General features: G+C 42.0%; 1 protein-coding gene across 3 annotated transcripts in view; it reads left to right on the top strand.

Annotated features, from left to right (window-relative positions):
- The first annotated feature begins 4,898 nt into the window (after nucleotides 1–4,898).
- ESRP1 (epithelial splicing regulatory protein 1) overlaps nucleotides 4,899–15,287 on the top strand; it is a 181,037-nt gene continuing 170,648 nt past the window's right edge. Inside the window, exons 1-2 of one of the 3 annotated variants that reach the window (XM_033934758.1) lie at nucleotides 4,899–5,257; nucleotides 5,809–5,937. In XM_033934758.1, the coding sequence (XP_033790649.1) occupies nucleotides 5,114–5,257; nucleotides 5,809–5,937 (273 nt within the window). In that variant the 5' untranslated portion in view covers nucleotides 4,899–5,113. The remainder of the gene's footprint in view (nucleotides 5,258–5,808; nucleotides 5,938–15,287) is intronic. The other 2 variants (XM_033934757.1, XM_033934756.1) reach the window with 2 other exon arrangements.

Here is a 15,287-nt window from a genome sequence, read left to right as displayed (position 1 = left end):
ACAGATGTATTATGCAATTCTGCACCACCTGCAAAGCACACATACATGATGGTATTCCCAAAAGCACGATATTACAATAATACAACCCTGCAAGCACTACAGTCTGGACAACTTCCTTTCATGGGAGATGAAACTTTGTGAGTGAGGGTGAGAATCCTGTACAGCTTGCCTTGGTTTGGTAGCTGGAATGTTGCTACTCCTTGGGTTTTGGCCAGGTCCTAGGGACCTGGATTGGCCACTGTGAGTACGGGCTACTGGGCTTGATGAACCATTGGTCTGACCCAGTAAAGCTATTCTTATGTTCATATATTCAATGGTCAGCCAGTCATGGCACATCAAAAACCTAAGAGAATGTTGAAAGAATAAGTGAAATGATTTGATCAAACAGGTGATTGATTATTAGGGAAATTTCTGAGGATCTGAACATATCTTCCATTCAAAACATTTTAACAACAGATGAGGTGAGTGAGCGCGAAATTTGTTCTATGCATTTTGACAGTCGAACAAAAGCAATTTTATTGGAGTTGCGCGATTATGCTACATAGTAACATAGTAGATGACGGCAGATAAAGACCCGAATGGTCCATCCAGTCTGCCCAACCTGATTCAATTTAAATTTTTTTTTTTTTTTTTTTCTTCTTAGCTATTTCTGGGCGAGAATCCAAAGCTTTACCCGGTACTGTGCTTGGGTTCCAACTGCCGAAATCTCCGTTAAGACTTACTCCAGCCCATCTACACCCTCCCAGCCATTGAAGCCCTCCCCGCCCATCCTCCTCCAAACGGCCATACACAGACGCAGACCGTACAAGTCTGCCCAGATGCTGCTTCAGATTCCAGCTATTTAAGAAATGTCATCATGGGAGATGAAAATTGGGTCTATGGTTATGATCCTGAGACCAGGGTTCAGAGTTCTCAATGGAAATCACCCAGTTCTCCTCATGTGAAAAAAGCACGTTAATCGGGACTTTAGGCCTGGGCAGGATAATGCAATATTTAAATACTGGGCTAGAAAGGGGCTTTGTTGCTTGGGACAGATAGTTACTGCAGCGGGTACGCTCTGCCCTTTTCTGACTCTCCATGCATCCTGGTCTTTGAGCATGGCCATTTTGCTTCTCGGCAGTCAACCCACTATTTGGCTTATCTGTGGGATCCATTACACAGGACTTCCTGGGATTTATTCACTGATACTAACTGGCAATGGCTTTCGGCATCCCAATATCACCAAAGGCTAGTGCCCTTGCAATCCCAGCGAGTCTATCAGCAGTGGCTGTCCCTGTGGGCACGTGACTTTGGCAGGCATCCTCGCTTGGCCACTCTGACCCCTCTAGTTCTAGCAATTCCTTGAGTGGTACAGAGTGCGGAACTACAGGAGTGCCAATTTAGAGTTCTTCATAGGGGATATGTTTCCCAGAAGCAGGCTTTTCATTTTGGGTGTGCCCCTACGCCTAAATGCTTCAAATGTAACAGGACAGATAACTCCTTAGCACATAGCCTATGGTCTTGCCTGAAGAATGGTGCCTTTTGGCTAGAAGTGCGTTTGTATCTTCAGTCCCTAGTAGGTTATGCCCTCCCTTGTCACCTTGAGGGGATTAGTTTTCTTACTAGGGGTTATTTGGGGCGACATTCTGCTAGGGATAATTTACTTCTTAGTAAAGGCTATGTCCTGGGGAAGAAATGAATTCTAAACCACTGGTTACAGGACTCCCCATACACTATCCACTGGTACTGGAGAAATAAATTTCATCTCTTAATGGTTTGGGAATCTATGTCGGCCCATTTCTCTAGAAGCTGGAGTAAGGCCTTTCTGTCTGTTTGGTCCTCTTATCTGAACACCCTATCCCCCATGGTAAAAAGTCAAATTATAAATAGACTACAGAAACCAGTGGCTCATTTGTTGCCTTCTGTTAATTGTTGAGAGGGTGAGCTAGGGTGGGGGGAGGGAGGAGGAAGGGGTGGACAGGCTGTCGGATAATTTTGTTTGTCGAGTCTGGGTTGTAAGAACCAACACCTGGACTCATGCTGTTTTGCCTGAATTGTATAATTTGGGATTTAGTTCACTGTTAATGTAAAATTTTGTTTCAGTGTATGTGTGCTTGACTTGTTCGTTTGAATAAATTATTTAAAAAAAAGCACATCAATCAAGATCCAACATCAAGGTAGTGACGATTATGTTTTTTGACCTTGATGGAATTGTGCGAGCTGTGTTTGTACCAGGAACACTACAGTGAACAGTGAACTCTGAATATTATAAGGGCTTATTAAAGTGCAATATAATTGGCTCTGACAGACTTCTGAAAAATGCATTATGAGAATATGAGAACTTCTGCCATTTCCATCATGGGAGTAACACTGTGGAACAATTTTAACTGGACCACTAAGGGCACTATCTGATATTCAGAAGATTAAAAAAAATCCTTAAAACTACTTTATTTCTAGGAGCATTTCAATAAAAAATATGTCATTTAATGCTAGTTCTAGGATGGACTGTACTGTGAGAATTTATTAAATTACGGCTTTTTGAGATGTAATTATCCATTTGTAATTTAAGTTGTTTGTATAAGTTTTGTCTGTTTCATTTTGTGTATGTTACCTTTATAATGCCACCTAGGACTAGGCAGTTGATATATTTTTTTAAATAAATAAATAGATTTGAGAAATGGGCAAACAGTTTCATCCTCCATCATGACAATGCTCTGTGTCACACATTGCTTCTGGTATGGCAATTTCTGTCAAATAAAAATGTTACGGTGTGTCCTCATCCACCTTATTCATGGGATCTGGCACTTCTGGTTCTTCAAAGTCAAAATGACCAGGAAAGGTAAATGTTTTGAATCAATTCAGGAACATAAAGAAAGGAATCACGAGTAGATCAAGGGAGGTCATAATGCCGCTTTATAGAGCAATGGTCAGACCACACCTGGAATACTGTGTCCAACACTGGTCTCCATACCTGAAGAAGGATATAACACTACTGGAGAGGGTGCAGAGGAGAGCGACAAAGCTAGTAAAAGGTATGGAGAACTTGAGCTACAAAGATCGCCTCAGAAAACTGGGACTATTCACCCTTGAGAAGAGAAGACTGAGAGGGGATCTGATAGAGACTTTTAAATTGCTAAAAGGGATCGACATAATGGAGCAAACTCACTCACCAGCAGGGGGAAAGGATGGTGAGCAAGAAACAGCGTTATTCACATTGGCAAATGTAACCCAGTCTCGGACCAGAGGTCATGGCCTGAAGCTGAGAGGGGACACGGCCAGGACAAACGTCAGAAAGTTCTGCTTCACACAGCGAGTAGTGAACGCCTGGAACTCTCTCCTGAAAGAGCTGGTGGAGGAAACCACCATTCTAGGATTTAAGGGAAAATTGGACGCACATCTTCTTGCAGAAGACATTGAGGGATACGAGTGACCATTGTATTCACCAGGGTGTGCCTGGCTGAGCCTCCGCGTGTGCGGATCGCCGGACTAGATGGACCCCCAGGTCTGATCCGGTGCAGGCATTTCTTATGTTCTTATGTAACATCAAGGCAGCCATGACAGCACAACTAAAGACACTCACGAAAGAAGACTTCCAGAACTGCTTCAGAAAGCAGCAAGAATGATGGGGTAAGTGTGTTTGAAGTGAGGGGGAGCATTTTGAGGGGGTTTAATGGTATGTTTTGGGTCTTTTAGTGCAGTGGTTCCCAACCCTGTCAGGCCAATCAGGTTTTCAGGCTAGCCCTAATGAATATGCATGGAGCAGATTTGCATGCCTGTCACTTCCATTATATGCAAATCTCTCTCATGCATATTCATTAAGGCTAGTCTGAAAACCCAAATGGCCAGGTGGTCCTCCAGGGCAGGGTTGGGAACCACTGTTTTAGTGTAAGAAATTAAAAAAAAAAATGTATTTAAACATGCACCGTATTATGTGAAGGAACACCAAAAAATGACAGGCAAGTGAAATAAGAAAAAGATGGACAGACACTGTTCCACCACATCCAGACTGCTAAAGAGAAGATAACATGTAGCTAAAGTGCAAGACTCATGATGGGCTAAGCCAGGGGTAGGCAATTCCGGTCCTCGAGAGCCACAGGCTTGTCAGGTTTTCAGGATGTCCACAATAAATATGCACGAGATAGATTTGCATATCAGGGAGGCAGTGCATGCAAATCCATCTCATACATATTCATTGTGGATATTCTGAAAACCTGACAGTGCAATACAATTAATTGAACATAAAATACTGCATAAAACGCACTATTAACTACACAAGTAATACATATAACAATCATTTTCTCCCGTCCTCCTCCCAATTATTAATACAATAAGACATATGATGTGATTACAATATTATAATGCATTTTATTTCTGATCCTCCTGATGTCCGAGTCTTTTAAAATATGGTGGATAATTTGTCGGCTCCTCGGTGTTTGTTTGTTTTTTTTTCTCTCTTGTTTTAAATTTAGGAATTGCAAAGCATTACACCCTGCATTTTAAATCGGAGCGGATAAAAAAAAAAAAGAAACCCCGACACCACCGCCTCTTTTCCTCCTTTGCATGTGGCGAATATCGTGCTAATGGCTGCACAAGCGAGTGGGGAAAAAAATGGATCCATAAAGCTCTGAGCAACTTCCTTTTCACTTCTATAAATCGCCACAAAGTGACAAACAGTGCGCCAGGGCGCCGTCTGAGGAAATGTCATCCTCAACTTGCCCGAAGAACTACGAGTCGGAGATGGCCGAGAAGACCCGGAGAGAACCGAAAAAAAAAGCCGAAGTGTGCCGAGAAAAGCCGAGCCGCACAAGGCCAGGTAGATCTCGTACCTGCAGGACCACGTGGGGTGGGCGGGGACAGCAGGTATAGTCACATCCCAAATACAAGCCATCAGCCATTGCGGGGGAGTAGCCTTTTTAGTATAGGCTCTCACGCAATTAATTATATTAAAAAAAGACCAGCAAACCTGCTTTTTTGTAACGTGTGCAGGTTTTTTGGGGGGTGGTGGTTTTTCATTCCCTCATCCCCCACCCCCGGTGTCTTGTGGGGTGGGTGACTTTCTAGGGAATTATTTCTAGCCTTCTTTTATGTGTGTGTGTGGTTTTTTTTTTTAAAGTTTAGAATAGTTTTTCCTTTTATGATCATCATGACAGCTGCCTCTTCTGATTATTTGGTGGTTTTGTTCGGGGCCACAGCTGGAGCTAATGGGAGTAAACTGGGATCCGATGAGAAGGAACTCGTTCTGTTGGTGTGGCAAGTGATAGATCTGGCTAGCAAAAAGGTATTTACTCTTTACGTTTCTAGATTCAGCTCTGTGTTGGGCATTTGTGTGTGTGGTAGGCAATCTTAACTATAAATTGAAAGGTCCAGATATACTGGATTTATTTGTGTGTGTTGTTTTGGGATGGATACTAAGCACAGACTAGTTTTTTTCGGGTAAAAATAAGTTAGGTGGGATTTAACCTTACTTTTTTTCTGAAGGGTATATTAAGCTAACTAATGCAAGCTTGTTACTCTCACAACGTGTCATCTAATTAGTAACTCCAGTAAGGTGTGTGTGTGGTTTTGAGGTGGAGCTGTTTTCCCACTGCAAGTAAAACATTCACCCCAAAGTAATAAGGGCACTGGTTTCTGCTGGGACTCAGCTTTATTTGCCCAAGTAACTCTAAGAGCGCAACTAGGCACACTGTATGTTTAGTAGTCCGAATTAGGAGGATAGGAAGGCATGTTTGTCTGTCTTTAGTATTTTCTTGTGCGGGATCGTAGGGGGTAAAACAGGTTAACCTGTGCCCTGAGGAATACTAACGCAGGCCCTCTTTTTTTTCCTCGGAGGCGGGGAATGTGCATGAGGTCTGGATCCGACCCGATCGCTTGGAGGTGACAGAGGAGTGCAAGGAGAGAACAAAGCTGGATGTGGAAAGCCTGGCTTCGGCGCCGGAACTTGAACAGGCCCTGCGACAGGTGAGCCCGAGCACGCCTCTGCCTCGGTCCGCCCTTCCCTGCCTGCGAGGGAGGGAGCCGGAACCTGTTGTACGAGCGGACGGGCTCGGCAGGGCACACGTGGCCGGCCCGCTCCCTGTCTCGGCTCGCAAGCAGGCTCCTCATGACAACCTCTGCGCTCCCTCCCTGGCGCTCCTCCTCCTCTCGGTGGCCTCTTTTCGTTCTGGACAGCCTTTGAGTATGAATGGCAGGGGCAGAACGTCTTTGGTTGGATTAGGCAGACAAACCAATTCCCTGCAGCTCTCTAGTTGCTGATGTTTGGCAAAATATTGGTGGGCCATGACCGCTGTTGCCCACCCTAGTCCAGCGCCTATTTCTTTTTGTGAAACGCTGATAACGACCCCAGATTACAAAACTTTCAGAAAAGAAATAAAGACTATACTTTTCAAAAAAATCCCTGAAAAAGTCCTAACCTCTCAAGCTTCCTTCTTTCATTCCTCTAACCCCCCCCCCGAACCCCCAAATCAACCTACTCTACTCTTCCCCCCCCCCCAAAAAGGACCAGAAATCTTTTTGTAAAACACCCTTTTTAACTCTTTTGTAATCCGCCTTGAACCGCAAAGTAATGGCATAATAGAAATCCCTAATGTAATGTAATTACATTGTTGGCTTGATAGGTTAGGGTTTTACTTGTATTGCCAATCTATAAAGTGGCTCAAACGAAGAACAAGCTTACAACATAGTGCTGATTATAACTTCAGAGTATACTAGTTTACATCTTAATCCAGGTCTGTAACTGCTTCTTTGGCCAGGTCCTGCTCAGGGTTGTAAACAGGTGAGGTAACTTTTACTGCAGGCTGGTTTTCAAGCTATCTACAGTGAAAATTTGAGTTAAGCTACCCAGGAGGATCAAATTTTAGAGGGAGATAATACGGGCATGCATGGCCACCAATTTGTTCTGGAAAGATGCACATGTACTTCAGGAGCAATTAACAAGTATTTACCATACTTCAGCAACCTGTATGTGTTCTCCCCCCTTCAAGTGCAACCAGGACAAGCTTTAAGATAAACCTAGGAGGATGGTTGTTTAGTGTGTTTCTAGGAACAAGAAAAATTATTCTTCCTCACCACTGCATGTCCTTCAGTGTAAAGTAATGTTTGACTCTAAAATAGCCTCTTTGCTCTCCTATATTGCTGTTATGGCTTCTGGCTCACTGGTAGAGCTGCTGCCTCTGCACCCAGAGGTTGTGAGATCAAATCCCAGTTTATCTCCTTGTGACCCTGGGCAAGTCACTCAATCCTCCAGTGCCCAATGCTTTGAATACTAAAGCCACAATACCATCCCCTTTCCCTTAACAAAAAACAAACTCGCAAATGTTTCTTTCACCTTCTATCATCTTTACCCATGGGAATACCCACATATAGCATAAATGTCTAAATCATAAGAGCATCTTCCTGTCCCCTCTAACAACTTTTTTTTTTCTCTTTAAAACACATGCTCTCTTGTGCTCAGTCCCTTCCAGCATTTTCCCACTCAATCTACCTTTCATCCTCTCACCATTTACCATCTCTCCATTAATCTGAGCTGTGATTTAATGGGGAAGGAGGAAGCCCAATTCTGTTCTCAGCTGAGTCTGTCATGGCATCCTTGGGGCCTGCTCCACCCATCCCCTCCCTGTTTACACACCTCACTAGTCAGGAAGGGAGGGTCTGAAACTAGAAGAGGATATAATAGAAAATAATTGCTCTGCTTCCTTCTTTCCCCAGCCCCCCCTCTTTGTCCATCACATTTCATCTTATTGACACGGTGATGGAGGGGAGGGAAGAAGTTCGAGCACCTAGAGCAGAGAAAGAAGTAGATTCAGATAATGACATAATTTTATTGATATATATAAGTAAAAGGGTCCCTTAGTGAGCAAGGTAAGGATTATTTATGAAATATTAATAACAATAAACAGGGTGTAGTCCAGGGGTGTCAAAGTCCCTCCTCGAGGATCGCAATCCAGTCAGGTTTTCAGGATTTCCCCAATGAATATGCATGAGATCTATTTGCATGCACTGCTTTCATTGTATGCTAATAGATCTCATACATATTCATTGGGGAAATACTGAAAACCCGACTGGATTGTGGCCCTCGAGAAGGGACTTTGATACCCCTGGTGTAGACCAAGACCATCAACCCAGTCCTTGTGACACATCCAGCCAATCAGCTTTTCAGAAAACCCACAATGGAATAGAGTATGCAAAATTATCTTTATGCTTATCTCCATTATATGTAAATCTGTCTCGTATATATTAATTGTGGTTGTCCTCCAGCAGTAGTCTCCTGTCTTTCTGGAGGTGTATGATGGATAATCAATGTGTATTGCATGCATATATACAGAAAGGGTGATAGATGGGTGGAATAATCTCCCACTAGAGGTGGTGGAGACAGACTGTCTAAATTCAAGAAAGCATGGGACAGGTATGTGGGATCTCTTAAGGAGAGGAGGAGATATGGATGCTGTGAATGGGCCATTTGGCCTTTTATCTGTTGTATTTCTATACTGTATTCATTGTTAATATTTTGAAAATTTGACTGACTGGAGGAAAGACAAGTGATGTTCAGATGCATAAGATCAAGCAATAGGAAGTCTCTGATAATCTTATGGGGGTAACAGGGCCAGGTTAGGGGAGGTCTTAGACTCTATTTGCAAACACGGTTGTATAAATTGAGGGCCACTGGGAATGGCCTGGATGTGCCCAGGGATGGCTTAACCATTTGGTAGTTTAGGTGATCTAGGGCAGGGGTAGGCAATTCCGGTCCTTGAGAGCCGGAGCCAGGACAGGTTTTCAGGATCTCCACAATAAATATGCATATGAGATATTGCATCTCAAGGAAGCAGTGCATGCAAATCCATCTCATACATATTCATGGTGGAGATCCTGAAAACCTGACCTGGCTCCGGCTCTTGATGACCGGAATTGCCTACCCCGATCTAGGATGTCTAAGAGCAACTTCATCCTAAATGAAACAAAGTCCCGCCAGCCATACAAGCTTTAAACATTGGGTGGTTGAGCAGTTTTCCAAAACTGTTTTTCTCCAGATAGTGTGTGGAATGTAAGTGAAACTTGTTAGGATTTAAAATATGCAACAGTGGTATCCACAGTTAAGTTTGGTCTGACTTCTATATTTTTAAATTTTTCTTGGAATATTTCTTAATTGTAATGTATCTTTCCTCTTAATGTTGGAGACTTGCTACGTTTTTCTCTCTCCAAAGAAAATGCTATTACCTTGATTTGCATAAATAGTTGAATTTAATTTTTTTTCTGTGATACTTTTTGATTCCTTATTTTTACAGAATTATTCTGAGGGTGTTGGAGTAGTGGTGATTGTTTACCCGTTCTGAGCTATTTGGGGAGGACTGAATAGAAAGTGAAATAAATAAATAAATAAAATATAGAGGGTAGGGAAGAAGCAGCAGGATCCAGTGCCCTGAAAGTTACTTGATGAGTGCTGTAAGCCTAAAGATTTCCCAAAGATGTCTAATAACCTTACAATGGTTCTCCTTGTGGCAGAAGAGGCACTGGGTCTCTCAGCCTTGAGTCTGGAAGTAACGTGAAGAAAGTGTGACGTAGTGGTTAGAGCTACAGCCTCAGCACTCTGAGGTTGTGCATTCAAACCCCACACTGCTCCCTGTGACTCTGGGAAGTCACTCCTCCACTGTCCCAGGTACATTAGATAGATTGTGAGCCTACTGGGACAGATAGGGGAAAATGCTGAAGTACCTGTATGTAAACAGCTTTGAGTGTGATTGGGTAACTACAAAAAAGAAACCAACCTAGTATACAAGTTCCAATACCTTTCTCTCAGTCTTCCAGCTATACGTCATTCCTCTGCTTCTGCAGACAGGCTGTTCTGCTGCTTCCTTGTAGGGACCAACATACTGCACATGCTCTGCTTTTATTTTGGTTCTGGTGTGTGTGTATAATAAGATTTAGCAGAAGCCTATAACATTATACATCCAGGGGAGCACCTGTCTGGAATTCATGTAACAGAGGGAAGAGAGAAAAATGCAGCCTTGCATGATGATAGCCAAATAGCCTATGTGTAAATATTTAACCTGAGCAAGGGCATCTTGAATTTGTTCTAGATACTGAACTGGAAGCACCTTTAATTTGTTTTGATAGTACTTTGAAGTGCAAAACGAAAATGGTTTATAAATCTAGACACATTCCCTCTCCCTAGAATTATATAATTATGCATGCATTGCACATACTTAATGCAAAGCTGATGCGTGGTGTTCACCTGTGAGGTTTTAGTGTGTTAATTTTAAACTGGCCTGAATGATATAATAAAAGACTGATTAGAATTATTCAACAAAATTAGGATAATGAATAATTTACATTTACAATAACAAAATCACTTTATTTTCACCTTTTTTAATTAATATCCAAATGTTCCATGATTGATGTCTTATCAGCACTGTGTTGCTATGGGTGAGATGAAGAATATCTTCCACATGATCTTCGCACATGTACCTTAAGAAGGATATAGCGACACTCGAGAGGGTCCAGAGAAGAGCAACAAAAATGATAAGGGGCATGGAAGGCCTCTCGTATGCTGAGTTTCCTGCTCCATCCCTGTGACCACTTTTATGAGACCACATCCGCTTTCCTCCAATCCCCAGGAATCACTCCTGTCTCTAGAAATTTGTTGAACAAGTCTTTAATAGGACTCGCCAGAACCTCTCGACTCCCTTAGTATCCTGAGATGGATCCCGTCTGGTCCCATCCCTTTGTCCACCTTCAGTTTTTCAAGTTGCTCATAAAACACTCTCCTCCGTGAACGGCGCCGAATCTACTCCATTTTCTCGTTTACTTTGCCAGACAATCTCGGTCCTTCTCCAGGATTTTCTTCTGTGAACACAGAACAGAAGTATTTGTTTAGCATATTTGCTTTTTCCTCATCACTCTCCACATATCGGTTCCCAGCATCTTTTAGTTTAGCAATTCCATTTTTCATCTTCCTCCTTTCACTAATATATCTGAAAAAAATTTTGTCTCCTTTTTACATTTTTAGCCATTTGTTCTTCCGCCTGTGCTTTCGCCAGACGTATCTCTCTTGGTTTCTTTCAGTTTCACCCTGTAGTCCTTTCTGCACACCTTTTCTTGGGTTTCTTTATAGTTCACGAACGCCAACTCTTTCGCCTTTATTTTCTTTGCCACAAGTTTGGAGAACCATATCAGCTTCCTTTTCTCTTGTTGTTATTGATTTTCTTCACATAAAGGTCTGTAGCCATTTTTATCGCTCCTTTCAGCTTAGACCACTGTCTTTCCAGTTCTCTTATGTCCTCCCATCCTAACAGCTCTTTCTTCAGGTACTCTCCCATTGCATTAAAGTCCGTATGTTTGAAATCTAGGACTTTAAGTATTGTGCGGCCGCTTTCCACTTTAGCCATTATATCAAACCAAACCATTTGGTCGCTACTTCCCAGGTGAGCATCCACTTGAACATTAGAGATACTCTCTCCATTTTATGAAGACCAGATCCAATATCGCATTTTCCCTCATGGGTTCCGTCACCATTTGTCTGAGCAGAGCCTCTTGAAAGGCATCCACAATCTCCCTACTTCTTTCCGATTCCGTAGACGGAACATTCCAGTCTGCATCCGGCAGGTTGAAATCTCCCAACAGCAGAACCTCCTCTTTCCTTCCAAACTTTTGAATATCCACAATCAGATCCTTATCAATTTGCCGCGATTGAGTCGGAGGTCTGTAGACTACAGCCACATAGATAGAAGTTCTATCTTCTCTTTTCAGAGCAATCCATATCGCTTCTTCCTCTCCCCAGGTCCCTTGCATTTCGGTCACTTGGATATTGATCTTTATGTAGAGAGCTGCTCCTCTACCTTTTTGACCATCTCTGTCCTTCCTAAAAAGATTATATCCCGGTATGTTTGCATCCCATCCATGTGATTCACTGAACCATGTCTCTGTGATAGCGACAATATCTAGATCTGCCTCTAACATCAGGGCTTGCAGATCATGAACTTTGTTGCTTAGACTGCGAGCATTTGTGGTAATCGCTTTCCAGCTATTTTTCAGTGGTAATCTCCTTTTTCGTATAGATTTTTGTTTTGTTTTACTTTCCGTTGCAATACTGAGAAATGAGTTGCTGATATTTTTTGTTGCAATCTTTACTACTATCACATCTTTTCTTTTGCCGGGGGTGGTCTCTATAATTGTCCTTCATACATACACCACCCCCACCTTCTAGTTTAAATGCCTAGAAACATATTGTCTAAATTTCGCTGCAAGGTTTCTTTTTCCTGCTGTAGTAATATGTAGCCCATCAGTGCAATATAGCTTCTTGTCCTTCCATGTATTTCCCTATCCTCCATGTACCTGAAGTCGCCTTGATGACTCCAGGCTTTGAGCCATCTATTAAAGTCCTCTGTGTTTTTCACTCTTTGCTCTCCCTTTCCGTATGCAGGCAGTATTTCAGAAAAAGCTAAAGTCTGTACAAAATGTTTCAAGCCCTCACCAAGCTCCCGAAAAGCTTTCTGTGCTGCACGTGTGGAGTTGTTGGCCAGGTCATTTGTTCCCAGATGGATAACAACATCAGTGTTAAAATCCTTAGTTTCTTCCTTAATTATAGTCTGTATTTGCCTGGAACTCCTGGTAGCTGAGGATCCTGGAAGACATTTCACTATTTTGGTCTCCTCGCCTTGTGTTCCAAGGTTAATGCCTCTGATGATGGAATCCCCCAAGAGTAATAGTTTTCTGTTTTTGGCTTTTTTATTTGTGTTTAGGGTGCACTTGTTCTCTTGAGTTACCTTCATTGGTTCCAGTCACACCTCCCTTCTGTTTTCTTGAGTATCGCAGTGCACTAGTGGAGTGAAGGAATTCTGTAGAGGTAATATTAGTGAAGGTGGATGTTTCTGTGTTACATGTCGCAGTCTTCTGAGCCTACTGTGACCCATTTATTCTTGAGTGTCCTTCCCTCTTATGTTCCTTTTGGTGTGTCTTGCCTGCAATCTGGTGAGTCTTCCCCTCCATTTTCCTGCCCGGTATCCTCCAGGTATACCGGTTCCTGAACCATCGACTCTCTTTCTCGGTCGACTGTCAGCTTTCCCCTTCTTCAGAGGTTCAACTTCTCTCTTGATGTTGCTTGTAAGTAGCCTCGTTCCGTCTCTGCTGAGGTGGAGTCCGTCTTTCCTGAATAGCTTGCTCTTCCCCCAGAATGTCGTCCAGTTGCGCACGAAGTGGAATCCCTCTTCCTCACACCAGCGCCACATTCACACGTTGACTGCTTGCAGCTCCATCTGTCTCTTCTCATCTGCCCTGGGTACTGGCAGGATCTCCGAGAATGCTATCCTCTGGGTTCTGGTCTTCAGCTTCCTTCCTAGCATCTGGAACTGGTCCTTCAGTACTTCTCTGTTGTAGTTCCTGTTGCTCATGTTGTTTGGACATCTAATTTTCCGCCTAAAAATTTTGACATCTAACTAGCTCTAAGCGCTGCTCAGCACAATTCTGCAAACTACGGCTACCAAGGATGTTTAAAACCATGCCTAATTTTAGGCACACTTTGGAGAATCAGGTCCTTAATGTTTAGTTTGGTAGATGATCCTGGATCACTTTTTACAATCATGTCTTTAACATTGCACAGTTCTTCTTTTTTTTTTTTTTTTTTTTTTTTTTTTTTTTTTGGGGGGGGGGGGGTGTCAATCTAAACCTAATGCTCCAACTTTAAATTCCAGTTTGTGTGGTAGCACTCTTGAAGGTGTTGCATGTTCAAAAATTTAGCAGGTTCTCACTATCGCTTATAATTTCCTATGGAAGAGTAGATTTTATTATCTGGAATGGGCTTAAATTTCATAATTCACTATCGGTTCATCTTAAACAAGTCTCTGTTTTTGATATCTGTAGAATTTCTGTACTTTGCATTAACAATAGTTTTGGTAGTCCTTTTCCCTGAAGTTGTAAGAATCTCTTCAGGTAACCCATAGGCATTCTTATGTTTTGTATCTACTGTAGTTTGAAAGTTTTTAGTTTGTTCAAAAACTCCAATGTATATACCCACAGAGTTCAGTGCAGCTTACAAACAGCTAGGCATTCCTAGGAATAAAACGGTTCTCCTTGCACAGTTAGTATACCTTAAGCTTTAGACATCACACATTTCTTAAATAAGAAAGCTTTTCGTGATTTATGCAGCAGTCTCTAAATTGAGAAATTCTTCTAAGTTGTATAGACAGTAAATTCCACTATTTCGGTTCTTGATAGGAAAAAGATGCTGCTAACATGGCTTCCCCCATGTCTGACTGTAAAATTACTTTTTTGGGATTCGGATATTGAATTCAAAATAGTGTTTAGCTGTGTTAACTCTCTTGTGATTTGGTAACGGTGGCAGATATAGTCTAGAGATGACAATACATAAAGTGAGAGACCAAAGTACATACGTAACTTAAAGCTAGTTTTGTCCTCTACTGGGAGCCAATCGTAACTTAACAAATGGCGGCGTGACCCAGTCTGGCTACTGTGTTTTGAAGAGCCACAACTTTCTTACGAATGTTCACTCCATGGCTCATATATAGTAATCCAGCTGTGATTTCAAATTATCATCTAAATTTTTATGGATCAAAGTAATATCTAAAATGTTTTTCTTCAACAACTCCAAAACCTTCTTTGTATCTGTATTTCAAAAGGTAGAAATTAATGCAGAATAAAACTAATTCTGAGGTAGATGGGATCCTTGTGTAATTACAACACCTTAAATTTAGTTTTGGTTCAGAACATTCTGACGACATTTTTTTTACAATACATTTTGATAAAAACATTCTTCAAGGTGTCGGTTAACCTCACTGGTATATCTTTGTCTAATGCACAAAGAGGCCCTGGATTATAAAGCGGTCTTTGGAGCAGCTCCATTATATCTGACTGACAGGTTCCTTATAGTGTCGCATAAGAATAGCAGAAAATCTCATGCCCTTTTTGTTTCCGTCAGTTAAGTGCTACAAAAGCAAGAAATGTCACGAGCATATACTTTCATATCCATCAGCTCTTTGTCTTGTTTTGTTTTTTTAATCTACCTCTTATGAACATTTTAAAAAGTTGTTGAAAACCTTTCTTTTCTCAAAATATCTGACCAATTAGATCTCTCAGTATTCTTAATACATAATTTTGTATTTTTCATAGCATAATCTTTTGTCAACCGCATTGAACTTATGGCTATGCGGTCTAGAAATTTGTTATGTTTACTAAGGCTTCCCCTTCCCCCCCCAACCCCCCCCCCCCCACTCCCGTACCTTTGCTGTTCACTCTTTACCTTTTGACAGCCCTCAAGGACTGGGTTTTCAGGATATTCTTAATGACTATGCATATGAAAAACA

The sequence above is a fragment of the Geotrypetes seraphini genome, chromosome 2, assembly GCF_902459505.1.
Source record: "Geotrypetes seraphini chromosome 2, aGeoSer1.1, whole genome shotgun sequence".
NCBI lineage: Eukaryota > Metazoa > Chordata > Amphibia > Gymnophiona > Dermophiidae > Geotrypetes > Geotrypetes seraphini.
This window is presented reverse-complemented; position numbering and strand designations above follow the sequence as displayed.